The sequence below is a fragment of the Dunckerocampus dactyliophorus genome, chromosome 4 (genome assembly GCF_027744805.1).
Source record: "Dunckerocampus dactyliophorus isolate RoL2022-P2 chromosome 4, RoL_Ddac_1.1, whole genome shotgun sequence".
Lineage (NCBI taxonomy): Eukaryota > Metazoa > Chordata > Actinopteri > Syngnathiformes > Syngnathidae > Dunckerocampus > Dunckerocampus dactyliophorus.
In genome coordinates, this window is record NC_072822.1 from 2,340,299 (window position 1) to 2,366,181 (window position 25,883).

General features: G+C 42.8%; 3 protein-coding genes across 18 annotated transcripts in view; 2 read left to right on the forward strand and 1 right to left on the reverse strand.

Moving 5' to 3' along the window:
* Window positions 1–8,055, forward strand: part of mfsd10 (major facilitator superfamily domain containing 10) — a 10,320-nt gene extending 2,265 nt beyond the window's left edge. For 2 of the 3 annotated variants that reach the window (XM_054772701.1, XM_054772699.1), the window contains exons 2-14: window positions 519–689; window positions 914–1,010; window positions 3,840–3,943; window positions 4,055–4,213; window positions 4,295–4,486; window positions 4,821–4,913; window positions 5,217–5,319; window positions 5,388–5,499; window positions 5,582–5,690; window positions 5,788–5,878; window positions 7,385–7,432; window positions 7,511–7,600; window positions 7,670–8,055. In XM_054772701.1, coding sequence (XP_054628676.1) covers window positions 540–689; window positions 914–1,010; window positions 3,840–3,943; window positions 4,055–4,213; window positions 4,295–4,486; window positions 4,821–4,913; window positions 5,217–5,319; window positions 5,388–5,499; window positions 5,582–5,690; window positions 5,788–5,878; window positions 7,385–7,432; window positions 7,511–7,600; window positions 7,670–7,773 — 1,452 coding nt within the window. In that variant the 5' untranslated portion in view covers window positions 519–539 and the 3' untranslated portion in view covers window positions 7,774–8,055. The remainder of the gene's footprint in view (window positions 1–518; window positions 690–913; window positions 1,011–3,839; window positions 3,944–4,054; window positions 4,214–4,294; window positions 4,487–4,820; window positions 4,914–5,216; window positions 5,320–5,387; window positions 5,500–5,581; window positions 5,691–5,787; window positions 5,879–7,384; window positions 7,433–7,510; window positions 7,601–7,669) is intronic. The other variant, XM_054772700.1, reaches the window with a different exon arrangement.
* Window positions 8,056–9,718: 1,663 nt separating this feature from the next.
* On the forward strand, window positions 9,719–18,547 carry LOC129179296 (selenocysteine insertion sequence-binding protein 2-like). Of its 13 annotated transcripts, none has more exons than XM_054772357.1 (19): window positions 9,719–9,907; window positions 10,276–10,394; window positions 10,574–10,676; window positions 10,761–10,818; window positions 10,942–11,159; window positions 11,233–11,305; window positions 11,674–11,765; window positions 13,455–13,598; window positions 13,690–13,755; window positions 13,849–13,917; window positions 13,996–14,026; window positions 14,114–14,272; window positions 14,342–14,508; window positions 14,581–14,716; window positions 14,800–14,953; window positions 15,032–15,252; window positions 15,857–16,011; window positions 16,092–16,269; window positions 16,390–18,547. In XM_054772357.1, exons 1-19 carry the CDS (start codon window positions 9,899–9,901, stop codon window positions 16,515–16,517), a joined length of 2,280 nt encoding a protein of 759 aa, XP_054628332.1. In that variant the 5' UTR covers window positions 9,719–9,898; the 3' UTR covers window positions 16,518–18,547. The 13 variants fall into 13 exon arrangements, 12 of the variants coding, with proteins under 12 accessions (XP_054628332.1, XP_054628333.1, XP_054628326.1 ...); XM_054772358.1 differs by having other exon boundaries at window positions 13,690–13,749; XR_008569938.1 differs by having other exon boundaries at window positions 13,849–14,026; window positions 16,133–16,269; window positions 16,390–16,538.
* On the reverse strand, window positions 16,882–25,788 carry prlrb (prolactin receptor b). 2 transcript variants are annotated; one of them, XM_054772368.1, is made up of 9 exons: window positions 25,636–25,788; window positions 25,034–25,187; window positions 23,722–23,854; window positions 21,583–21,752; window positions 20,769–20,944; window positions 20,046–20,187; window positions 19,872–19,968; window positions 19,721–19,790; window positions 16,882–19,637 (listed from the first exon to the last, which is right to left on the reverse strand). In XM_054772368.1, exons 2-9 carry the CDS (start codon window positions 25,071–25,073, stop codon window positions 18,999–19,001), a joined length of 1,467 nt encoding a protein of 488 aa, XP_054628343.1. In that variant the 5' UTR covers window positions 25,074–25,187; window positions 25,636–25,788; the 3' UTR covers window positions 16,882–18,998. The 2 variants fall into 2 exon arrangements, with proteins under 2 accessions (XP_054628343.1, XP_054628342.1); XM_054772367.1 differs by lacking the exon at window positions 25,636–25,788 and adding an exon at window positions 24,623–24,710 and having other exon boundaries at window positions 25,034–25,182.
* Window positions 25,789–25,883: the final 95 nt, after the last annotated feature.

The window sequence follows — 25,883 nt, forward strand, 5'->3', positions numbered from 1 at the left end:
GAGCGCTCCTCTCATTTGGAGCGTCTTTGATTCATGTTTTTGCAGTAGTTTCTGAAAAAGAGAAGTGCGCCCCTGTCACTTCCAGAGGATCATTTGATCCCTAAAAACAACTAAGCGCTCCTGTCACATTTAAAAGATATTTGACTAGTGTTTTTGCCTTAGGTTCTCAAAAACAGCACAACACTCCTGTCACATCTAGAGGATCTTTGACTAGCATTTTTACTGTAGATCCCTCAAAACAGCAGAGCATTTCTGTGATATAGAGGATCCTTGACTGTTTTTTTACGGCATATACATAAAAACAACAGAGGACTCCTGTCCTATAGATGATCTTTGATGAGGGTTTTTGCTGCAGGTTCTAAAAAAAGAGCATTCCTGTCACATGTAGAGGATCTTTGACTAGAGTTTTTGCAGTTGATCCCTAAAAACAGCAGCGCGTGTCTCTGATACTGTAAGCATGTATTCCGTCATTTTCACCTCAGGGATTTTAATTTTTTTTCTATTTTGTGTTTTCACAGCCTTTTCATCAAGCGAGAGGAATGTCAGACACGAGCAAGTCAGAGGACGGCGCCCCGTCCTCATCGAAGGTCATCGCCGTGGTCTTTGTCCTGCTGCTGCTGGACCTGCTGGGGTTCACGCTCATCCTTCCTCTCCTGCCCTCCATCATGGACCACTACGCCCAAACCGGGGTGGGGATATTGTGTTTCGTGACCCCTGTTTAGTGTTATGCCCACGTTGCAGTCTGGTTTGTGGCGCTTTAAACGTCGTGTGTGTCTGTGTCTGGCTCAAATGCAGCGGAATTTGACGCTCTTTTCCTGTAAAGAATAGCGAGCTTTGTACAAACTCCTTTTCGATTAGAGTCGATTTCACGGAGTGTTTGTGTCTCCCCGCGTGTCCTCTCCCCGTTCGACAGGATGTGGCCTATCAGTCCCTGCAGAGCGCGGTGAACTTCTTCAGGGAGGTGCTGAGAATCCCGATGGAAAAGAAGTACAATAGTGTCCTGTTTGGAGGTATTTGGCCGCATATTGACTTGTATGTGACTATGACTAAAGGTGCCCTAGTATGCAAAAGTGACTTACTTGTCCCTAGAGCACGGGTGTCCAAAGTGCGGCCGGGGGGGTGCCATTTTGTTTTTTTTTATTGCCCCGAGGCACATTCTAAAAATATAATTTAACAAGCAGTAAATTAGCAGTAATTTGACTTAAATAAAGTCAAAATATTAAGAGAATAAACGAGAACAAATTGTAATTTTATAAGGGAAAAATAATATCATTTTAGTAGCATCAAGTTGAAATGTTACAGAAAAAAATACTTTCATGACGTTATGAGAAACAAAACAACGAATAAAGTTGTAATTTTTGGAAAATTAGGTAGTGGAAAAAGGCATAATTATCGAATATTTTAGTAATCGAGTATTCTACTGAAAATATTTTCGACATCCAGTAATTGGTAAAAACGTATTTTTGCTCGTTTAAAGAGCAATTATAAATACACAAGAGAAAATAAATCATTTCACTAAATAATGAACAACCAATTGGTTCAATTTTTTAGAAAATCAACCCTTTTGTTTCTGAAATTCACATTGTGCATTCTTGGGTCTGATGGACGACATGATGGTGCTTTTGTAGATGAATTTATCCCCGACTGTGACCGTTTACTGGAAAAGGAGAGAAATAATAATGACTTTACCAAGACTAAATGACATAGCTGTGCATTCATAAATCCATAAATAAATCCTAAACTTAGACAGGCTGACTAGAAATGAGACATATTCTTTATAAGAGTTGGTGCAGTGTTCCAAGTAAAATGAAGATACCTTCTGTAGTGGAACATACTACTCTTAAGTGAGTGAGACACGCACTTCCTTGTTCCATAACACAGTGTTGTCTGCTGGAAACGGGCAGCTGCTGATTAGGGAGCTGAAATGTTTTTGTTTTCCAACAAAGCGCTGTGTTTTTGCAGATGAAATAAGCCCTGTGTGAAGTCACGTTACCATCGTAATAAACTGTCACACATTGGACACTAGTCATAATTAAGAGAAAGCTAGCCATTATTTTAGTAGGGTGCACTAACCTTAACGTCACTGATTTGCAGTACCTCAGCGTTACCTTGTCTCGGGTCTTCCTCTCCATTCGGGAGGAGATGATGTAACATATAAGATGTGCTGCTGTGGTATTTTAGTGCCGCGTTACAACGGACACGCATCACGGTGTTCAACCTGCTGTCCAGCCACGTTTTCTGTCTTTTTTTCTTTTTTAATGTCCTACTCTTTCGTTGCCTTGTCGCTTTCTCTCGCCTCTTCAATCTTCTCATGCCTTCAAAGATCCTTCTTCGTCCTCTGCGTTGGTGGAGTAGGCAGAAGAAAATCCTCAATTATTTTTTGTCATTGGGGTACTCGAATTATTCGAGGAATCGTTGCACCCCTAGTTATAATGTCGGAGAATAAAGTCCAAATATTCTGGGAAGAACGTCATAATTCTGAGAAAAAAGGGACAAAGTGGAAATAGTCGGAATATTAACAGAAAATATAAAAACAGCAACAGCAGAAATGGGAAAAAACAGCTGTAATTTTAAGAGAATAAAGTCAAAATATTAGGAGGAAAAAAAAAATTCTAACAAGAAAAAAAGTTGCAATTTTACGAGAATAATAAAGAATAATATTAGGAGGACAAATAATATCATAGAGTTGAAATATTAAAGAAAAAATACTTTTTTTAAAAGTTGTATTATGAGAAATTGTCAGGGAAATCCTTGCAGATAACCAAGACAAGTACTGGACTGTATAACTACTCAAAGAAACAGACTCAACTACGCCAAGATTGTCTTTTCACTCGCGAGGAGAGCGAAGGAACGCACCAGAGTTACCTTCCCAGCACCGCTCTGAATATGCTCTCCGAAAACCTCTCTTTATTTTCTGTTGGGCGTTCCCTAGTTTACAGGCGAGCTCAGCTTCTAAAGGAAGGGGCCTACTACAGCTGGACTCTGTGTCTCTAGCTATGTGTGTGCGTCAGTGTAGTCATATCATACATGTGTGGTTTAATTAGTTTTCTAACATCACAGGATGTGAACAGGAGCAGAAGGCCTTGAGCACCTCAGCCTCCTCTATGTCTCTGAATCACACAAGACTGGTCCATTTGATCTCCCTCACGGGGCCTGCTTGCTCCCTTCTATGCACAAGAGTACAGTAATTTAATAAACAATAATATTTTCAATATGGGTGATAACGTATATAGATATCTCTAACAAGGCTCTTGTTTGAACTGGTGCTGCAAATTGCAGCTGCTCACGTTCATGGTCACAGCCCATTCCCTCACACGGGAAGATGTGTGAGTGTTTAGTACATTTTCATAACAAAACCTTCACAACAATAGCTCTTAATTAAAACAAATTCTTTCACAGAAACTAAAAGCAAAGTTGTAATTTTGGGGAAATTAAGTTGGAGAAAAAGTTCGATTATGGGAATAAAGTCATAATATTACGAAAAGAACATTTCCGAAGATTATTTAAGAAGAAAGTTGAAATATTTGGAACATTTAAAAAAAAAAAAAAAAAAACAACAGCAGCCAAAACGGGGGAAAAAAAGAGCAAAGGCCAGAGTTGATCCTAATAATAGGTGAAATCTCACCTGTATCACAAAATATCAAAGTGGCCCTTGCATCCTTTCATTTTTCACTATGTGGCCCACGGTGGACAAGGTTTGGACACCCCAGCCCTAGAGCCTGTTTAAGAGCAGCAAACGGGGGAAGTATCAACTTTGTAAAACTCAAAGAGAGAGGCTTCACTACACGTCTTAAAAGAAAACGGTCAGCTACAGAAAAAAAAAATCCTTGTTTTTCCAGGTCTGATCGGCTCGCTGTTTTCCCTGCTGCAGTTCTTGTCGTCTCCAGTTACCGGAGCGCTGTCGGATCGCTTCGGCAGGCGACCTTTACTCCTCCTGACCACAGTAAGTGCTTCACTGGTAACATTGATGGTGTTTGGTGTCTTTGTGTCACAGGTGAGCTCCAGTGTAAACATCGGAACAATTCCAGTACATTATTGTTGTATTTGCTCTCAGACGGGCATGATGACCTCCTATGTGGTCTGGGCTCTGTCCCGGAGCTTCTCCATGTTCCTTATGTTTCGTGTCATCGGGGGCGTTTGTAAGAGCAACGTCAGCCTTTGCACCGCCATCGTGGCCGACATGCCATGCCCGAAAGCTCGGAACCGCGGAATGGTAGGTACATGCCAGCTCTGTCTGAAGATGAACGTTTCTGTTATTTAGCCGCTTAACGTGTAAGATGGTGTGTTCTTGCAGGCCATGATTGGCGTGGCCTTCTCGGTGGGCTTCACGGTGGGACCTCTGATGGGGGCCTACTTCGCCGTGGCCGACAACACCACGGGACACGTCTTCTTCCAAACTCCGGCACTGCTCGCCTTGGCCTTCAGTGCTGCCGATTTCATTTTTATCTGGCTGGCGCTGCCCGAAACGCTCACACAGGACGCCAAGGTCAGCTAGGAATGAATACTGTATGGACAAAAGTATTGGGGCACACCGCGCAATCAAACTTAATTTTCCGTGTTAATGAGAGCTTTTGGACAATTTTATTTTATGGTATGGTGTTTTATTTTATTATGAAATCATATAATATCATAATAAATACCAAATAGCTGGTCAGTAATAGAAAATATACTGTTAGATAAAATAAACAAATATATAAAATATTAATATATTTTTCAATAAATAATAAATATATAAAATAAGAATATTTTGGATTTTCTACGACGTTACCTCGCATTGCTTCTCACGAGGCTACACTCTTCTGCACTCTGTGTGTGTGCAGCCCCGCCTCCACCCACCGAGACAAAGAGACTGTATGACTGACAAAAGGGCTCACTCCAATCATGCCGCTGTTCTATGGAACAAACGCGCCAAGGTGCTGAAACCGATGCACAGAGTGAATCCTCTTCCAGCCTGTTTGGAGGCGGGGGACGAGGAAAACAGACCCGCCTGCACATGGCAATGTATTGCAAAATGATCCAGTTCGTAATTGAATTGATTTCTTGTCATCCCAGGCCTGGTGGCCACTTTTTCTGAACGGGAAATCTTGTTACGTTTTAATCTCGCGGGATCTTGTGACACCCCTACAAGCACATATGAGGCAGACTTAGAAGAAGAGTTCCATCAGGCTTCGCAAACCATCTAATAGACGTACGTTTTTGCTCCGCTTCATCCCAAGGGTTTGTCTTCTGCTTTTGGGGACTTCCGTGACCTGCTGAACCCGCCGGAACTGTTTAGTTTTTCAGCAGTTACCAGAAGCAAAGATCCTCCCTCAGAAGAACGTGAGTGCTCTTGAGTTTCACGTGCACGCCACTAAACGATACATGGTAAAAGTGTGATGTCTCCACAGGAATGCAGAGACTGAAAGTGCTGGGGCGGGTTTACTTCTGCTACCTCTTCCTGTTTTCCGGTGTGGAGTTCACGCTGAGTTTCCTCACGCACCAGCGCTTCCGCTTCACCAGGTGTGAAGGCGGAGCTAAGACTGTTGTAGCTCAGCCACTGACTGCGAAAGACACCTACAGTTGTGCTTTAATGCTTAAACAGCATGCAGCAGGGGAAGATGTTCTTCTTCATTGGCGTGGTCATGGCTTCCATCCAGGGAGGATACGCCCGCAGAATTAAACCCGGGCACCAGATCAAAGCTATTCGCATGGTGGGAGGAGCCTCACACCTCACTGCACACTTACAACCTACTGCAGTTTTAATGTCATCCACGCTAACGACACACACTTGTGTTTCTTCCTTTCCAGGCAATCACCACATTGATCCCAGCGTTTATTCTAATTGGACTCTCGTGGAATGTCACCATGCTTTATGTGGGCTTGGCGCTCTATTCTTTTGGTGAGTGCTTTTAACTCATTCAATCCCAGCCATTTTTCAAAAGACAACCCCTTCAGTAGCGGCCATCTTAGACCATTTCCACAGATCTTTCAAGGCACACAGAATATTGTTCTACGGCTATATAATCATGGAACCTACCTAAAGAAAAATTAGACTTCCGTCTTTCAAAAGGAAAAAAACGTTTTTTCTACCTTTTTCCGTTCTTTAGTAGTCAGCAGTAGAACATAGGTAAGTTTCAGGAAAATATTTGTTCCCGACTAAAAAAAGGGAGAAAACCAGCTTTTTTGTGAAAAGATACATTTCAAGCATAACTTTCACTTTGACATGAATATTTTTTGCTTTTGTGACAGCTCAAATATCTAAACAATGATACCACAACATACCATAACACAAAAAAGTTTTTTTACGACAAAATAACAATTTATTTTCAAATACAACACCATGAACTATGCATGTGTGCGCATGCGCGTGTTTGTGTGCACGCGTTGAAATTTCCTTACAGTGCGCTACACTCCACTCTCTCTCTCTTCCTCCTTTCTGTCATGTGTGTTTTCTCCATCCACATGATCCCTTCCTAAATGCACTTCTGCCACCTTGTGGCCGTTTTTATGGCTTAAAAGTCCTCTGAGGTGAAATCCATTCCTGGAGAGTTGCGTCATCACCTGTTTTTGCCTCGCGCAAAAATACATAAAAGACGTATTGGGATCAGGCGTTCAGGTGTATAAAAAGGTATAAATACGTTGTTGGTGTTGAATGAGTTAAAAGGCCAATATTATAAAAATGTTGTGTGCTTTTAGTACACCCTACTGGGAACATGCCGTTGTGTGTGTGTCTGTAGCTTTAATGCGAATGAGCTGTGTGTGCTGAAGAAGCGCGAATGTGTACTTTATCCATGTTTTACATACACCGTCATCGCTCGCCACTTCGCGGTTCAAACATTGCGTCTTCACTCTATTGCGTTTTGTCAAAAATTCATTCAGAATTCATGCAGTTTTGTAGTTGACCACAGCCTATTATTAGTCAAAAATTGTAACAAATTTCAAGTGTTCTTGGCCTAAATGAACACAGTTTAAGGCATTAAAGGAACTTTTTCTTTTCGAATTTTGCCCATCATCCACAATCCTGATGTAAGACATGAACACACGTCTTTCTCTTGACGTTTGATGACATCTGAGCAGCATGGGGGCACAAGCATCCCGCCTGTAGAGGGCGCCCATCTGCCACACACCCTGGCTTGACGATCTGAACGCAAATAAATGGGATTTTATCCCACTGGTGCCTTCAAGTAGCATTTGTACAATGTACCATCAAGCGTACAATACAACTAAAGTAAAGCTATTCACACTTGGATTTAAGTGATCAAATATGGTTACTTGCCTGACAAACGGCAAGATTAAGCTCTTTGTTTCATGTCTTCTGGCCTTCTAAGAAGGATTTGTTCCTTTTGGGCCTTTTGAAGTGTAAGTCACACTACGTTTACACTCAACATTTCTCCTGGCATTACAGCGGCCTCGGTCGTTGTCCCGTGCCTCTCGACGCTCGTCTCTGACCACGGTAAGCCCCCACCCTTTCTTTTTTTTTTTAAACATCGTGTCATGATGATTGTTCTTCTCCCATGAATCTCTGCTGCAGGCTCGTCCAGTCAGAAAGGCACAGTGATGGGGATCTTACGCAGTCTAGGCGCCCTGGCGAGAGCTCTAGGACCAGTCGTGTCATCCTCTGGTAACTAAGACAACGGGGAAATAAACTATTTCCGATGTGCATTCATAACGAATAAATTTTTTTTTCTAGTTTACTGGCTGGCCGGCGCACAGATCTGTTTCCTTCTCACGTCAGCCTCCTTCGTTATACCTCTCTTTCTACTGAGCGGCGCCAGAAGATTGAAGGCGGAATGAATGTGCAGCGGCTCACTGTGACACCATAGTGTTTTATTTTTCTGTTTCCATGTTTACATTTTCTGGGTGATCAAGAGCTGTAAGGTCACTACGAGTTCACACAAGATGCAAAAAGGGGCCAACATTAAGAGATTTTATGGGTGTGGGAAACGAGTCATTACTTTTTATACTGTGCAATTTTGCCAATCACTTAAAAGAAAGAACAAGCATTCCGTTTTTTGGTGCCTTTGAAGAATGTATTATTCTATTTTCTTATCATTAAACTAGAGAAACTGCCCGTGACAGAGACTATTTATTCTGCTTAATGATGTTATGTCTGTTTCAATTACTGACCTAATTTCTAGGTTTATTTAGCTGAACTAGTTTTTATATGCAGTTTATTTTTTTATAACATTTTTTGGTCATATTTTAAAGACAACTGTATTGGAAAATTCAACATAATATTATTCGGTTAACTAACATTAGGTTCATTGTCAATGCAAAGCATCACATGTACATGACATCTTAATAATATGTCATTTCTATTGATATTTATTCAAGATTCAAGAGATTCAAAATAGTTTTATTGTCATGTGTATGATAAAACAGCAGTTATACCATGCAATGAAAATCTTATTCTGTTCATTCTCCCAAGAAAAGAAAGAAAACACAAGAAAGAATAAGAACATAAGAAACAAATACCAATAAATTAAGCAACAACAACAGAAGAAGACATCAATACAAATAAATAAATAAATAATAAAGTGCTATGAGTGTGTGCGTGTGTTGCGTGCGGCGTGTGTGAGTGCTTCGTTGAGAAGCCTGATGGCCTGTGGGTAAAAGCTGTTTGCCAGCCTTGTGGTCCTGGACTTCAAACTCCTGTAGCGTCTGCCTGACGGTAGGAGTGTGAAGAATGAGTGTTGTGGATGTGTGCTGTCCTTGATGAGGTTGTGTGTTCTTCATAGGACTCTAGTTTTATAAATGTCTTGCAGTGAGGGGAGGGCTGCCCCAACAATGTTCTGTGAGGTCTTGATCACCCGCTGGAGTGCCTTCCTATCACGTGTTGTACAGTTACCGTACCAAACAGTGATGGAGGCGGTAAGGACACTTTCCATAGTGCATCTGTAGAAGCAACTCAGGATTGTGGTGGACATGCCAAATTTCCTCAGTCTTCTCAGGAAGTACAGTCTCCTTTGGGACTTCTTGATGATTTGTTGGGTGTTGTGAGACCAGGTGAGGTCCTCGCTGATGTGTGTGCCAAGGAACTTGAAGGTTTTCACCCTCTCCACCTCAGTCTCATCAATAAACAGGGGTCTATGCGGGTCCTTTTCCCTTGTTCTTGGGTCGATGATCATCTCTTTAGTCTTATCTGTATTGAGAAGGAGATTGTTATTACGACACCAAGCTATGAGGTCCGCCACCTCTCTTCTGTATGATGTTTCAACACCACCAGTGATCAGGCCGATGACTGTAGTGTCATCCGCAAATTTAATTATGCTGGTGTTGTTCTGGGAGGCCACGCAATCGTAGGTGAAGAGCGTGTAGAGGAGCGGACTCAGCACACACCCCTGTGGGGTCCCAGTGCTCACAATTCTTGAGCTGGATGTGCGATTGTGGACATTTATTGTTTTCTTGATTATTTTGTTACAATATCATTACAGTATTCAGCTCACCCGCGACCTTAGTGAGGACTAGCGGTACAAAAAAATTTATGTATGTATTATTACCATTGTCAATGCAGTATCATTGAATTTTGTTATATTAAGACAAGGAAGAACCAAAAATATATATTTTAGGTCTCAAACAGTTTGATAAATAATGTATATTTACTATTAATAATATATTTTATAATAATAGTCATTATATAAACATTTACAATGATAATTTGTATTCAATAGCGATAAAGAGACGATGTGATAACCTTCAGTCTGAAGTGTTACAGTTCCCCGCACCGCCATTAGGTGTCGCCAGTGTACGCCCAACACAACATGTCAACATGCTGTCATAATGTTCGGCTGCTAGTTACGCTTGTATTGCTATGCGGTTGGTTGCTTTATCTTTAGAATTCACAACAAATTCAACACCTGGGAGAATGACACCCCGAGGACGTACGGAGACGTGATGGTAGGAAAGACAACTTGACAAGATGGAGAAGGTAATGGACGAAAATAGGATCGTTACGACGGTTAGAAGGCTAGCTACTAGCTAGCTAGCTGTGGCGTACATGACGGACGTTGCTAACTTTGATAAAAGCTGAGCTATTAAACGTGTAAAGCGTACTAACAGCTACAAGGAATGCTTGAGAAACATCTGTCTTATAGTTAAAATCTTAATGTTTAACTTAGTTAGCCTAGTGTTGTCAGTGTTGACAAACAGTTGTTCAATAAAGTTCTTTTGAATAACGCTCGTGCCAATATCATGCTAAATGTGCGCTTTACATGAACTGTCGTGAACTGTAATCAGGCCTAAAGTGGAATTTGGGGTTATTTTTTTTATTGAAACACAATCGATCCTCTTCTCCAGGAGAGCAAAGTGACACCTGCTGAGCCAACTTTTCATCCCAAGAGGAGAAACGAGTCGGCTGGGCAACGTAGCAGCTCACCTCTACATGGGATCTTTGCACACCAGCGCAAGCCAACAGGGTAAATAGATATATTTATTATTACAATTGCACCAAATCTATGGGACCTCTGCGCTTAAGCAACACATTTCAGCCAACCCTGCAGTGAACATTTATCTCGTCTGACTTGGTCAAAGTACACTAACAACCGTGCGTGCGTGTGTGTGTTCCGGTTGTGTGTGTCCATTTTGGAACACAAAGCAACCAGTCTGGTCTGTGCCCAAAGCGGAGTCCGTCAAACATTAATGGAGTGGTGACAGGAAAAGGAGGTGATTTGCCCTGGAGGCATAGACCGCAGTCAGAGGTTAGTGTGATTTCATCTAAATGATTTGATGTAAATGTGGCCCCTAGTTGGAACTGTCAAACCAAGTCATGTAACCCTACACAGGCGTCAACAAGGAGCAGTGACCTTCGCATGCAAAGCTCAGCCAATGCACAGAGGAGAGGTAATCCGCTAGTGTTATACAGTGGAACCCGTTTTTAAGTTGACAACCCAGCTATGTCAACATAAGGGTTCACTGTAATTCATTAGAAAATGATTTCAGTCATGATCCGCCATCCCTCCGCAGGTTGCAGAGACTCCAAATCGGCCCCAACCTCGGCGTGGAGCTCAAAACCCGCTGAGGCTGACTTGGTCCGTTTTGAGGTGAAGATAGCCGACTTTCCAGAGCTAGCCGCTGTCCCACTAAGTAGCGCCCACGCCCCGCTCGTTCACAAAGACCCTTGGGGGCCAAATCTTTCAGCGGAGAGATGTCAACCTCCCTCAAAGTCGGCATCACCCGGAATGGTGAGCAGGTGAATGCTAACGTGTCTCTTCCAAAAGCAAGCACTCATACTGTAGATGGCTTTCACCTAAACAGACCATCAGGAAAACATCCCCAACTCTGCCTGACTCCCCCAAAAAAGATCATCGCATCCCTGCCAGCTCCTCAAGTAGGTTAAAATGAAGTCAGGGGTGTCCAAATTGCAGCCCGAGGGCTGCAATTTTACATTTTTTACAACATTGTATTCTAAAAGTAAAACATTCATTATTAATGATATATGATTATATATTCCACTCCCTCTGTTTGTCATCTAACACAAAGCTTAGATGTGGATGTTTTGTTCAGATAGTGTAGCATATTTTGACCCACATTTGAGTTGGTTTTTGCATCTTTAATTCACAAAATGTATCAAAAGTAGATTTTTCTTTATGTGGCCCTCAGTGGAAAGCGTTTGGACACACACCTGCAACAAATTTAAATTTTCTTCAAATGTCTTTTCCAAAATTCACTTTCTGTGTGCGTGCGTGTGTCCAACAGGTCAAGCGGGAGTGACGTCGTGGGCTAACGTTGCCTCTCAGCCTCCAAAAAAACCCTTCCAGAGAGAAAATGCAGTCAGCAGCCAAGTGCCGGTTAGTGGAATTATAACCTCAGTTACTGATTGTCACTTGACTGGGGAGAGTACCGGACGTTTATTATGGATAAGGCCTTTATTTTAAATATTGCTGATACTATATAACATTATGCTCTGTACTGCATGTAGCAACACTTTCTTTTTGAGCTCCACCGTAACCGTCAGCTTTACAGGTGCAACATTTGCTCCGTATGCCGTGCGAGTTGTGTTTTGTTAAGAGACAAACTGAAGATGTTAAATGTCGGGATGGGGCCGAGCCACTTGTAGTTCAAGTACAGTGGTCCCTTCGCTACATCGCGGTTTGAACATTGGGCTCTCACTTTTGTGGCTGAATACGGCCTATTATAAATTTTTAAAAAATCATGCATATTTTGAGCAAATTGTTTTTATTCTTGGCCTAAATTAAGCATTTTTAAGCATAAAATGGCTAAATGAACCAACTAAATGAACACAAGGCAGAAGCAGCATTGTAATTGTGGTTGTAGTATTCTACATTGGCGACTAGGTGTCAGTAATTGTTGGGTGAGACAAGCACCAGATGTGATCGCCAGAACCGGCATCTATTGCAGCTTTAAATGATCTCACAACAGGCACAATAATAATAATAATAACATAATCATCAAAATAATAGCACGGGATACTGTTGGGGCTCAACTTGGAACCTCCGACGTCACTTCCTGTACTCCACACATCTGTCTGCCCGCCGCTAAGGTTCCCCTAGGGATCACATTTACCGTGACACATACAAGCAGGAGTTTGATTTACGTCTTCAATGGCTTATTTATTCCCATTATGTCTACTATATTGGGTAATACGAGTGTAAAGCCTTTTAAAGCCGCCATTACAATACATTGAGATGATAGCCACCGCAGGAAGTACGCTGTGCAGAAAAAAACACGAAACTGCTAACGTGTGAGTCTATGTTATCTTATTTATGTCTAATATATCTTATTTTCTCTGATTATATCTTCTCTATTGGGTAATATGAATGTAAAGGTGACTATAGGGGTGTTACTTCATGGCTCGAGGGCTCTAATCATGTCCAAACCGTATTTAGAAGATTGTAAACAGGTTTTTTATGCCATAACTGTGAAAATATTCTATTTATTTGTATTGAATCCTACTTTGCGGAAAATCACTTATCTCGGTCGGGTCTGGAGCCAATTAACCACCATAAACGAGGGACGACTGTATCGGAAATTTCCGATACCACCCGCGGAGCCTTCCGACCCATGAGCCATGTCTGTGCTTTCAAGTTGTCAGCGAACGTAGCTAGAAGAATATCGGCAAACAAGCCAAAAGAGCATGTACGTAGCTGTCTACGTACATTCACTGCAGCCGCCGTCCTCACTCGCTCCGCACATGAAACAGTCATACGTCACAAACTCTTAACACTGCACGAAACGTCCGGGTGGCTGCAATATCATATTTGCCTGTGGAGAGGAGTTTATTACAGCCTCATATCAAATCAGCAATAATGATAATGTAGCAACTTGAAAGTAATGTGTGACGCTGAAAGTTCTGTGTTGTCCGACTGTCTGTGAAGTGTGTTTGCTGATATTCTTTTGGCGTGGTCGTCTATTCAAGCAGACAGAGCTCTGGCATCAGAATTGTATCCGGCAGATGTGGATGTGGATCGGTGCATCACCAGTTAAATGTTGATCTTGCTTGCTTTGCATCTTGTCAGACGGAGGACGCGGCTACGCAGCCAGAGGAGGGAACAGCAAGGAAGAAAAAGCGAAAGAAAAAGAAGAAAACAAAAGACATAGGCGAAGGTATCGAAGCTGAGCCGGAAGATTCAAAACTTCCACAGGAGCCTCCTAGGTTCAAGGTACATTACCACTATTGGTCAAGATGAGACAAAAAAAGGTAATATTAGTTTAGCATATCTAGTATACTCATCATAACCCTTGAGTGTCCAGGATGAAGAGGAGTTTCCAGGTTTGGCTCCAGCTCAGATTTGGACACCCAGCAAAAACACTGTTAAGGCACAGCACTAAAAAGAAATCATTCAAATGTTTTCCTAAATCTTTTGCATCATTTGATAAATAGCGTACCTCGACTGCTCTGTTTTTTTCAAGGAGAACCAGCAAAATGAAGCAAACCCTTCCACCAAAACACCGCCCACAGATGCAGCAAAGAAAGCACAGGTTTGGGTTATTATCTTGCTCCTCACTTGTGTTGCCAGCTCATTTTCGGTGACTAGAAAATCTATACTGCTTTTCAAGGTGTACACTGACTCCTCTAAAGTATTTCCAGGTATACTTCTCGTATAGTATTGTCACTGAAGATAGGCTGCCATGAAAATACATGCTGAAATGTGAGGCATGTCCCCACTTGTGGGAGATGCTGGACATCTGTTTTGTCCTTTCATTGATACCCAGAAAGCTGAGAAGACCTCTGGGAAGAAGAGCAAAGCTCCCGTGCAGCTGGACATCGGCAACATGCTGTCCGTCCTTCAAAGCAAGCAAAAATCTCAGAAGGCCAAGCAGAACGTCATCTCAGGTGGGAGCCACAAGCAAGTTAGCAAGTGCAAGCCATCAATACACGGTGAGTGTAAATTCTCCCTTCTAGTGGGTGGAGGTCTTCCTGTCAGCCACAAGCAAGCAACGCACCCCAAAAAGGCGCCCAGGGAGCAGGACAAAATAGCCCACAACCCCCTGGACTCCACCAGCCCCTTGGTGAAGAAAGGCAAGCAGAGGGAGGTGCCCAAAGCCAAGAAGCCTACTGCTCTTAAGAAGGTTGTTCAAGATCTGTGAAATCCGCTGATGGTTTTGTTCTATTGTGGCTAATTGTTGCATCCTCATCTTCAGGTCATCCTCAAAGAAAGAGAGGAGAGGAAGCAGAGACGTTTACTGGAGGAGAGAGGTTTACTGCCTGAAAATGAGTCAACGGTCGTGCAGGACACTGCAGAGGACGAACAGGGCAATGCAAGTCTGATAGGTCAGAGTAAGTCCAAGAGGTCCCATCTAGGGATGGGCTTTGTCATCAAAATTCCACTTGGTCTCCAAAATGTATTATTTTTGTATTAGAGGAGGACTTGGATTCTCTTTTGGGAGGTAATGATCTGCTGCAAGTACGCACACATGAAACAGAGAGAGGGGAGGCTGACAATCAGCAAAACATCCAGGCGGCTTCCATCGCCACACCTGATCGCCCCAAAATCCACAGCAGGAAGTTCAGAGAGTGAGTCCTTCTCACAAAGTCCTCTGTGTCACCTCTTCTTGTTTTTCTTCATGTTAGAATGTGTGGGACGGTCTGCAGGTACTGCAGCCAGATGCTGAGCAAAGACGTGGACCAGTGCGTGACCTCGCTGCTGAGGGAGCTGGTTCGCTTCCAGGACCGCCTCTACCAGAAGGACCCTATGAAGGCCCGCATGAAGAGGCGGCTCGTCATGGGCCTCCGAGAGGTCCTGAAGCATCTCAAGCTCAGGAAGGTCAAGTGCGTCATCATCTCCCCCAACTGTGAGCGCGTCCAGGCCAAAGGTACTGCTGTCCCTCTCTGGGGTTTCATGTTCTCAGTTTCTTGGTCCACTGTAGATGGTAGGATGTTTTTTTTCCTTGTCTTTATGAGATGTTTTAATAGCATCCACATTGCACCCACTGTCACAGCTCATCAATTGGGCTGCCTTCTTCCTGTTGGCCAGCAGAGGGCGACCTCAACAGCTAAATCAGGGGTGCCCACAGTGCCAGGGCCTGGGGAACATTCCATACAAACACAAAATAAAACTTAAGATAAATATTGACCACATAAACAAGATAACACACTACCGATAATGAGTAGATTTTGTCCTGCACTGGAGTGGGTTAATCATTCATTTAAAAAAAAATTAAGTAAAAGTGATTAATATCAAGGTGGCCCCGGCAAACTATTTTTCTTTATGTGGCCATCGGCTGAAAGAATGATCTAAATATTAGAAACAGCTTTCCTTATGATGCAGTGCACTTGAAACACCACCACAAACTACAACCAAAATAATAAACATGTTGTTAGATTCATAATGTACGTGCCTCACATTGTCAATCCAAACCGAGCATTATTATCTTTTAAGATTTTATCACTTATGGTGTGCATATTTGACCATTTCAGGAGGTCTGGATGAGGCTCTTCACACCATCATCGACACTTGTCGGGACCAAGAGGTGCCCTTCATCTTCGCCCTCTCCCGCAAAGCTTTGGGTCGCTGTGTCAAAAAGACGGTGCCCGTCAGCCTGGTGGGCATCTTCAACTACGACGGCGCACAGGTCAGTGTTATGCTCAAAGTGGTAGTACGTCCATCAGGGTACTACCGCCGTATTGAATGGAGAGCGTGTGTGTCTGACAGGACTACTACCACAAGATGATAGAGTTGTCGTCCGAAGCCAGGCAAGCGTACGAGGCGATGCTGGTGAGCGTGGAGCGGCATGGCCATGAAGATCAGGACTCCGACTTCGAGGAGCAGAACACGGCCAAGCTGAGCGAGGCCGAGCAGTCGGAGCCAGAGTCAGAGGAGCCAGGATACAGTAAGTTGTCACGTACAGTGAACCTTTTTGCGGTTACGCACTGGCAATAATTAAAGCATTTACAGTTTTACACAATAGACCATATCATGTTAATTCAGTTGCATATTTTTCCCTTTGCAGGCCAATTGTGGAGGAAACTTTTGGAGAAGGATGGCAACTTTGAGTTGTTGAACTTCAACACGTGGCCGATCTTCGCCCACTCGGACGGCGAATGTATCGATGATACCGATGAAGACGAGAAGAGCTGACAGCGCCGACGGTGCGGTGAGGTCCCTCAGCTCAAATGTTTACCGTAGATCAAATCATCTGCAAACTTTCAGGGATTATCTTCAAAGAAAAAAACAGTATTGGATTTAAAGGATGTCCAAACTTTGACATTTGACCCCAGGAGGTCTCATTGCTACATTTTTTCAGCGCATTTTCAACTACATTTTCTCACTGCTAATTTCTTTTGAAGAGACTTTTACTTGTGACTTTATAGGACCAAGCCAATCATTTAAAGTAATTCTATAATATGAATTTCCTTGCATTTTTGCCTTTTGGTTGACTGCAGTATTTCAGTTTGAGCCTTTGAAATAGTGTGGGATTTGTGTGTGTGTGTGTGTGTGTGTGTTGTTTTTTTTTTTTAATGATTCAACAAGAAGTAGCCAAGCTGTGAAGGTGTCATCATGAGAGCTCCTCAGGTGTGTGTCAAGCAGACTGGAGATCTGTAGAAGCCGTGATAAAACACTCTCACACTGGCTTAGCTTTAGTAAGATCATGTACATTCAGTAACAGTCATAATTTGAAGGCAATCAAACCACCTTGATGACATTTGTGGGTGAAAAAGACAAAGTGATTAAATATAGAATACATTGGGAGGTAAAAAAATAAAGAATAAAAAAGCAAATGAATGAAATTTTGAAATACTGCTGATTTAAAAATTAAAAAAAAGTTATAATATTGTGTTTTTATGAAATGGTTTTCATAGCTTGGATGAATGTGTGATACGGCATTAGTGTGGGGAAAGGTCAAGTTAAAATCATTTTCATTCTTTTTTTGTTTGCTTGTCACAAATGCAATTCAAACTGTGTTTAACTCCTTATGTTGAAAGAACTAAATGTGAAATGAACAGCAAACTCGGAAACAATCTGGCATTGCGTTTGTTTTACTACCTGTGTCAAAGTTTTTCTGCTCAAATTACGCAAACTGAAGAAACGGGAGAATATTGTTTTTTTTTGTGCCTCTTGACTGACGAATACTACGATTCAACACCACACCACTGCCCGCTACAACCAAAAGAATAAACATAATGTTCAATTAATACTAGGAGTGTCACGAGATCTTGCAAGATTCAAATGTGACCCGAGAGTTCTCATTTGGAGAAAAGCTGTCTCCTGAAAAAAGGGCAGACAGAAGCCAATCAGACTGAATTATGCATGATAATACAGTATAATATGGAAGTGGCAGTTCACGAGGTGGGATTAGAACCGCACCTTAAGTGCTTCAACAGCTGCAGCGGTGTTAATGTCCAAGCAGAACCTGTAGTAAGTATACATTTCATCAGAGTTAATTAAAACTTGTTAGATCAAAACACGTCGATGCTCGGACTTGTCTGCACCCTTAATCGCCGTTACCATTAATCACCATCAACATTAGTGGTACTGTGGCAAAAATAACTCTGCTTCATAACAAACCTCATACATAGAGGAGATGCTGACAATATAGCAACATGGTTGATATATTTAGCGTGCACATTGAAAGTGAAAGACGGGAAGTGTTTCTTGCGTTGTTGGGTAATTATATACAAGCGGTCAACAAAGGTGAAGTATCCGCCACGCAGGCAAACAGAGCGGAACACCGCTTTTGTACCACCGTGCAATGCAATGCGGGTCTGAAAGCTGCAGAAACCCCTCCACAGTGCAACTGCAGGGACCATCTGTGGAACTCATTGCAGAAATAAAATTTTGAAAAATGGAGCAAAAAGGCATAATGTAACTAGACAAAGCTAAAATGTTGAGACTAATCACCAATACAAACATTAAGTTTTTCTTAAAATATATGTTTAACTTTTTAAAATGATAAACATCAAAGGACAGCTGACAGCCCTGACTTAAATAAACAAAGACAAGTAGATAAGACATTAAACAGTGCACAGTTGGTTGTGTTCGATACAAGCTGGGATTATTAAAGCTGACATTATTATTATTATATATTATAACAGTGGTTCATTTGGCCTCAAAAATGTTGACAATATTATCGTTTAGCATCCATTTGTGGGACAATAAACATTTCAAAACGCACCTGCATTTTTTTGTGACTCGGTTAAATAAAAAAGTTTCTTGTCCAGTCATGGTTTTTTCATTGTCCTTTTCTTAAAATTAATGTTAACATCTCGTCTTGTTTTTGTGCACCCAATCTTGTTGAAACATTTTGTCTTGAAAATAAACAAAACGTTTAAAGTGTCGTTGAACAAAGACACCAGCTTTTATTACCTGGAATTTATTTACGTATGTAAACTCCTGCTGATATGTGTGGTTTCCACCAAACCTCAAAAGTCCCTGGGAATCTGAAAAGTTCAACTTTTCTGCTAGGTACTTTCATCAGGAAAAAAAATTGGGGTTGGTGGAAATGTACCATTATTTTTCAAATGTCATAATTGGTAAATGTTGAAAATGAAACATGTTTCTCAACAACAGAGGTAGGTTGTTTTGTGTGTGTGTTTATGTATAAAAGGAACCGATCCTTCACTACATCACAGTGGGTTTTCCGAGCATTGGAGTCGGGACCTTGTCCACATATCCTCCATCTATGAGATCCATGTCTCTGTGAGGGTTTCTGGGCACTGTCTTTCTGTTGCTGTGCTGTGCTTCTCTACATGAGGAGTCCAGCTGTCCAGCCCCTTTCTGGAGGATCACCATTCTCTTGTCACCGTTCACCTTCTCCACCTGGCTGTAGTCCTCAAGGAGGGACGCTGGTCTTGGCACGTCCACGTAGCTCGATTGGTTTCCTTTCTCCAGGAGGAGCACATTGGTAGACTTCATCTCTTTCCCTTTGCTGTAGTCCGACTCTGGCGTGGGTTCCACATGCATCCCGAGGTCCACGTAGGGACAGTTGGCTGTGTCGGGATTTAACACGTCCTGGTTTACGACTGATTGAGTCATCAGGCTGGACGAATCAGACTTCTTCCGCTCCACTCCATTCTTGTGTTTGGAGTCGAAGCCGAAGCCTGGGGGCATAACTAAGCTCCTCCTCCCTTTGTCTGGTAGAAGCCCGCTGACGTTGTCTGACACCATCAGGTAGTCGTCCATATGGTCCTTCCAGGCCACGGGAGAAGGAAATCCCTGACTGATGATCAGAGCACTGACCAGGTCTTCAGGTCGCCCACTCTGGAAGACATTTCGGGGTTAATGAAACCACACCCTGACGTCACTGTTGTAAGTTGCTTGAATTGCTGTGCTTGAAATACAACCTTGAGAAGTGTGACATCAAGCCCTCGTATCTTTGGACCCGGAACAGGCGGAAGCAGATACTGTGTCACACTGGGGACAAGCAAGAGTCGCCAGTTAGATTATCAATGTCATCTTGGCATGGTTGAACAGTTTCTTACAGAAGATATGCACCTTTTCCTCTTGGTGACCACAATGCACAGAGCGGCTAGAAAGAGAGAGGCAGAGAGAGCCAAAACCAAGATCCATAAGGGTTTTTCCTTAGCAGTATCTATGGAAACATAAAAAGAACCCGTTATGATTATTGGTGCTCATTCGATCCTCTTTGAAGCAAAGATGGACTCTCACTGTTAGGGATCTTCACGTAGGAGGTGTCGCTCCACTCGCTCCAGATTCCGTGGTCTAGTCGACAGCGCACCTGGACCATGAGCACTGCTCCTGGATGGACGCTGTAGAGCGTGAATCGGGTTTGTGCACCAGCCTTGTATGCCTTGAAAGCAATGTTGAGATAAAAGCTGTTCTCAAGGGGACTATACGATAGAATGCCAACCTGGATATACTTAGGCGTACTGGAGGATAAATACATTGCCACTCCATCACCTTCAGCTTCCTCAGCAAGGCACTTGTCATCTTGGAAGTGTGTTAAGGCACCCTGTCGTGTTGGAAAATGACTATGCAGCACAGTTTCCCCAAGGGAGGGGATCATGCTCTGCTTCAGAATGTTGGAATTCATGTTTCCTATCAGTGAATCGCAGCTCCTCCAGTGCCCACAGCACTCATGCGGCCCCAGATCGTGGCACGACCGCCACAATTATCTTGCTACTCATTCGTGTTGCCAGCTATTTCGAATATAATGGCTGTGTTGACTCATTTTCACTGGAAAGTAAATCTATGGAGTTGTACAAGCTGTACACTGACTACTCGAAAGTATATCCAAGTTTCCTTTCCATATTAAGGAAAGGAATTAAGCGTTATCCACTGACATATACTTAAAATGCTTTCTGAACTAGGAGTGGCATAGTCACATTTGTCATACACTACACACCTTCAGTACACAGATATAACACACACCTTCCAGTTGTTGCTGCCTTGTTGTTGTTGTCGTCTGGCCCTTAGCTGATATTCCAGCGTGACCCAGCCAGATTTGGTGTCCACATTCCGCGGATGCTCCCAGCTCACGTGTAGACTCGGACTTTCCGCACGATTTTCCACCTCCAGCGCCACACGCTCAGGTGAGTCGGGCTTGACTGTTAAAACACATTGCCCACATGTTGTAAAGTACATGGATAGTGGAACTTCCTAGGCTCCAGCACCCATGAGACCACCAGCAGGGGTACAAGAATTCAACCACAAAAGGTCCAAGAAAAGATGCCTATCAAGTTGCACAAAAAGGTTTAGTAATCCAAGCACCTCTGAGATTGACCAGCGTCTGGGAACAGATTGTTTGAGGTGCCAGTCAGTGAATTGGATGGCTTGTAGGTAAAACTAAAAATTGAGATGTGACCAGACTTAGCGCCTCGGTTTAACCTTTGGGGGTAGTAAAGTGACTGATTTGAAAAAGATACTGATTCTGACCCATTGTAAATGCCCGTATAAACAAAACAAGAGATTGGAAATTAGATCCCAGAGTGAGCGCATGTTTCACACCCTGAACAAACCAGTTCCGCCTCATTCTCCCTGACTTCTCCCTGATGCCTTTTGGTACTTTTCCACTGGCTACCGAGATCCGTAGCCAGTAAAACCATGCTAAATAATTAGCAGTCATTTAAGTGTATCACTCCATAGACCAAACAGATGTAGTTGTGTGTGATTCTATAAGGGTGCTTTTGGTTGAGCTACCCTTGCAAACACCTTTTGTGATTATGCTCAGTGGAAACAAGCTCACCAATATCCATCACGTCTATCTTGAAAACGTCTGAAGTGGCGTTCCCGAGGGCATTGCAGGCCACCACTGTCAGGTAGTAGTCCACCCAAATGGACGTATGGTTCTTGTCAAAGAAACAGGTATTCCTCCCAGCTGAGTGGTAGTCTGGACACTCGTGCGTTCCCTCCAATCTAAAAGGGACAAATAACTGTCACGGACATGGTACGCCTGCGGAAAAAATCACCAAAAAATGCTTTTGCGAGAAACACAAGACTTTATCAAACCGTATGTACCTTAATTGACTGCTTAGCATAGATCAGGGGTCACCAACACAGTGCCCGCGGGCACCAGGTAGCCCCCCACGACCACACAAGGTGCCCACAGGCCTGCTTTTCATTCAGGTTTTCTGTTAATAATGTGAGAACTCTAGAAAGAAAAGTATTCTGAAACATAAAATGTGAGTTGTGGATACCAGCATTTTGTGAGTGTTTTGGTAAAACAAACATATTTGCTTTGTTTGGGTTGAAATAAGGTATGAAAATCATTTCTACAAAAATGAGTAGCTCTTGGCCATTTTCATTTTCTAAAAGTAGCTCTCACAAGAAAAAACGTTGGTGACCCCTGGCATAGATATTACTGTACATAAATCAATAACCACGCTAGGTTCTTATTTTGTGAGCTAAAAGCCATCTTGTTTGTGATATACCATTATTAGAGCCCTGTAGACATGAAATAACACCCCTATAGTCACCTTTACAGTCCCATTACTCTTTGTTTACACCACATTGCACAACACTTATGCGCAGGCTATGTCATCACTGCAGGGACACGAGACGGCCGCCGCATTAAGCATTAGCATGCTACCGAGCTAACTATTTAGCTTCCATTCCGTTATCTATTATGTGTTATCCTGACTATCACTGAAAACATGACATGGAATCCAGGAAGTGAACTACATGTACTGTACTAGATGTAGAATGGATGGGGGGTAGGATTAAATAAGCTTTGCTTCTTCCTACTCCTTTTGGACATGTGGAACTGTCAAAGAATGATTCACGAGATGTATTCCATTGTAACCTTCATGTTCAAATAAACTAAACCAAACCAAACCAAACTTCAAAAAGGGTTTCAAACGGAGTGGGGGAGGGGAGGACAAAGCAAGAAGCCAAAAACTTACCACTTCCACACGGAATGGGAGGAGAAGTTGTTTTCACTCGTCAGTGTAACATTACAGACACCAAGTGACCAGAATACTACATATGACTTGTCTTTCAATATTTGTGACAATTACTAGGCCGTAGTCAACCACGGAACAGCGGTCATGTAATAATATTTTTTTTTTAAACCGCGATAGGGTGAGGGAGTGACTTTTGAACCGCAAAGTGGCAAAGGACGACTGGACATAAATAAAAGTTGTGGTGCATCTCCACGTATTGGCATGCTAACATCAGTGCATGACATTACAGTCACATTTTAACAGCTTATCATGCTAGGTTAGCCAATATACTGAAGAAAATCAACCACGCTTTCATTTTAAGATGTGTAGCGAAGCCTTTTTTTTTTTCTTTCTTTCTTTCTTCTAAGGCCGGCTTATTCGCGGGGCGGGCCAGAGGCAGTATCATGTCATACAGTATGTCAGGAGGAAGGTTTTTCCTTCATGACGTGATGAATAGGGACGCGTGCGGAAACTCTGCATCATAATGGCACCGGACCAAAAACCTCAGACTCAGCCACCTGCAACAAGTGCTTGAAGGTGATCTTGTGCAAGTAACGTCTCGTAAGTAAGAGGAACAACCTCTATTGAAACTTTATTGCCGACCTTAACACGCCAACAGCAGTGCTCAATTCCAACAGGGCGATCACGCACACATTTTGTTCGTCGCGCTCGACACCAACACAAAACACAACACTTCCTCATTGCTGTCAGTGTGATCAACGCTATGTGGATCAGCGCTATGTGGCGGCTGGTAGTTTTCCACTCACTTTGTCTATGGCAAAACACTTTCCAGTGCCACTATTTTATTCGTTATTGGAGCGGAATGTCATCAGTTATTTTTGGAGGCATCTTGCGGTCGGGATGCTGGTTTGTCACCACCATTTAGCGTGCCCTTGTCAAGGGCGATATCTAACACTTGACAATTTCCACAGCACCATACTCACCGTTCTCTCTGGTAGTAGAGGCGGTGTGTGGTCGGCAGTCCACCATCCATGCCCGGGTCCCACCAGCAGGTGAACGTCTCCTTCTCCGGGGACCGGCAGCCGAGCAGGACCGGTCTCCCTGGTGGTGATGAGCCTGGATAAGTGTGACCAAAACAAAAAAAATCAACCTAATTTGATGTATGCCTAGCTTTAAAGGTCACCTATTATTCAAAGGTGACTTTGTACTGGTAAGAAAAATCAATCATCTCCTTCGCTTGTTTGCTATACTTTTGAGAGACGATTGCGCTCAAACACTCTCTTTTGAAGTTTTGAAGGGTTTTCACAACGTTATGAGGGGAAAAAACCTCCTTTAGCATGGACAGGATACTGCCTCTAGCTAGCTGAGCCCGCTCTGTGTATACGCCCACCACTTTGTAAAAAGGCAGGCTTCACTACACGTCTGAATACAACGCCAGGACCTCTGCACCCAGACGTTAGAGTTGTACATTTGATCAGTTTGTTTTTCTTCGGCAAAATAGGCTAACCCACATGATGTTGCCGTTAAAATGTGACATTAGAGATGTTCCCAATGTTCTCTTTTGAAATTGGAACAGGGATTTGCAATCAGGCTCGTTTATGTATGCCAAGCGAGGGTGGGGGAGTCACTGACTAGCAGTTCAAGCTACATTGCACAGTCAAGTAATGGATTGAACGCTCAAATTGTAGCTCTCGTTTATGTAAAGAGAAAACCACTTATCGCTGCAGGTCACCATGAGCTTGAAAGCTGTTTTGTCATGGCTTTTTTTCATGTCAGGGCTCCAAGCAGTTGCCTGGCAATACCCCTAAGGCCGGCTGTTTTTTTTTGTTTGTTTTTTTACTGCTTGGATTGATTGAACCCCTTTAGAAACCATGAGCAACTAACTGCATCTGGAAGCCGAAAACAACAGCAGCAGCAGCATCGCCAAACAAGCGTCCCCCCTCATTCTGTCACCAGATGGTACTCCGTTTGCCTTAAAAAAAAAAAAAAGGTGGGGGGGGAAGTGACATCACAATCACACAGCAGTTTTTGTTAAGGACATAACACAAAATGACATGCGGCTTGGCCCTGTGTTGTGTTTGGAACACAAACATGGTGCTGTGAAGGGCAGCAAAATTTTGTACATTATTGCTGACGTGCACCGTGTCAACACTGTGCCAAGTGAACATGATACGTGCATTACATACAAAGTTGCGTCAAAGTAATGATTCAAAACACAATCACAGCGTTATTCTGCATCTAGAATTGGAGCAAACCTTTTTTTTCCTTCCTCGTTCCACACATGCATACACCTACCTGACAGCAATAAAAACCTGCTGCTGCTGCAGTTAATCATCCGCTGGTGATGTAGGAATGTGCTTCACCAGTAGTGACGGACCCTGTGTTATTTTTTCTCTTCTCTGCTGGACTTAGTAACACAATCTGCTTTCATTTGACCATCATAGTGACACTGCAGGAGGGGATAAAACACAAAAAATGAAATAAAAATGGATGCAAATATTTTGAAGCTACATATTCATCATAGACGCAGCAGTTTTTTGGCTTAATATACGGAAAACGGGGGGGAGGAAGCCTTAAGACATCAATTTAATAATCAACACATGACGTTAAACCTCTACTATGTTAAAAACATCTTAAATAATCTTTTTCAGTGACATTAATAGTTGTTTCCCTACAGTACAGTATATACGGTGCACTCGTGTTATTTTGTGCAAGTACATGCAAAAACCTATTTTTTAATGTTTTTTTGTCATTAGCTGTGGCGCCACAAAATCACAAACCTCAAACTGCATTACTGTACTAAAAGCAAACGTCGTGCAAGGATATATCATGCTACTTTTACAGCGATGCATTACATCTCATTGTTGCTAAATAAAGTATCATGTGCGTTTACTTACCTGCACGACAATTCCTCCAAGGACCGCCAATGGTGTTGCTTCTGTGCGCGTCAGATTTCTCCAGGAACAGTGATGTGTAGGTCGCGAACGAATCGGCTCTAAGAGGCGGCTCGCGTGGATGGGAGCCATATGGGAACCGACGAGTTTTTTCCTCGTCTTTTTTTTTTGTTAAAAAGGCGAATGTCATTGGTCAAGGTGTGGGGCGGTGTCTCTGTGTCCATGCTGAGCAGGGGGAGGGGTGGGGTTTA

Excerpts from the sequence above, each read along its gene's own strand:
- LOC129179296 (XM_054772351.1), top strand. Across the intron at positions 14,027-14,113 it reads CTCCTCTAAAGTATTTCCAG|ATGCTGGACATCTGTTTTGT; the intron begins GTATACTTCTCG and ends CACTTGTGGGAG. Across the intron at positions 14,954-15,031 it reads CACAGCAGGAAGTTCAGAGA|GTACTGCAGCCAGATGCTGA; the intron begins GTGAGTCCTTCT and ends GACGGTCTGCAG.
- prlrb (XM_054772367.1), bottom strand. The coding sequence starts at position 24,683 with ATGAGGGGGGACGCTTGTTTGGCGATGCTGCTGCTGCTGTTGTTTTCG. Across the intron at positions 20,188-20,768 it reads AAGGCAGCAACAACTGGAAG|GCATACAAGGCTGGTGCACA; the intron begins GTGTGTGTTATA and ends ATTGCTTTCAAG. Across the intron at positions 19,638-19,720 it reads TTGATGTCACACTTCTCAAG|AGTGGGCGACCTGAAGACCT; the intron begins GTTGTATTTCAA and ends AATGTCTTCCAG.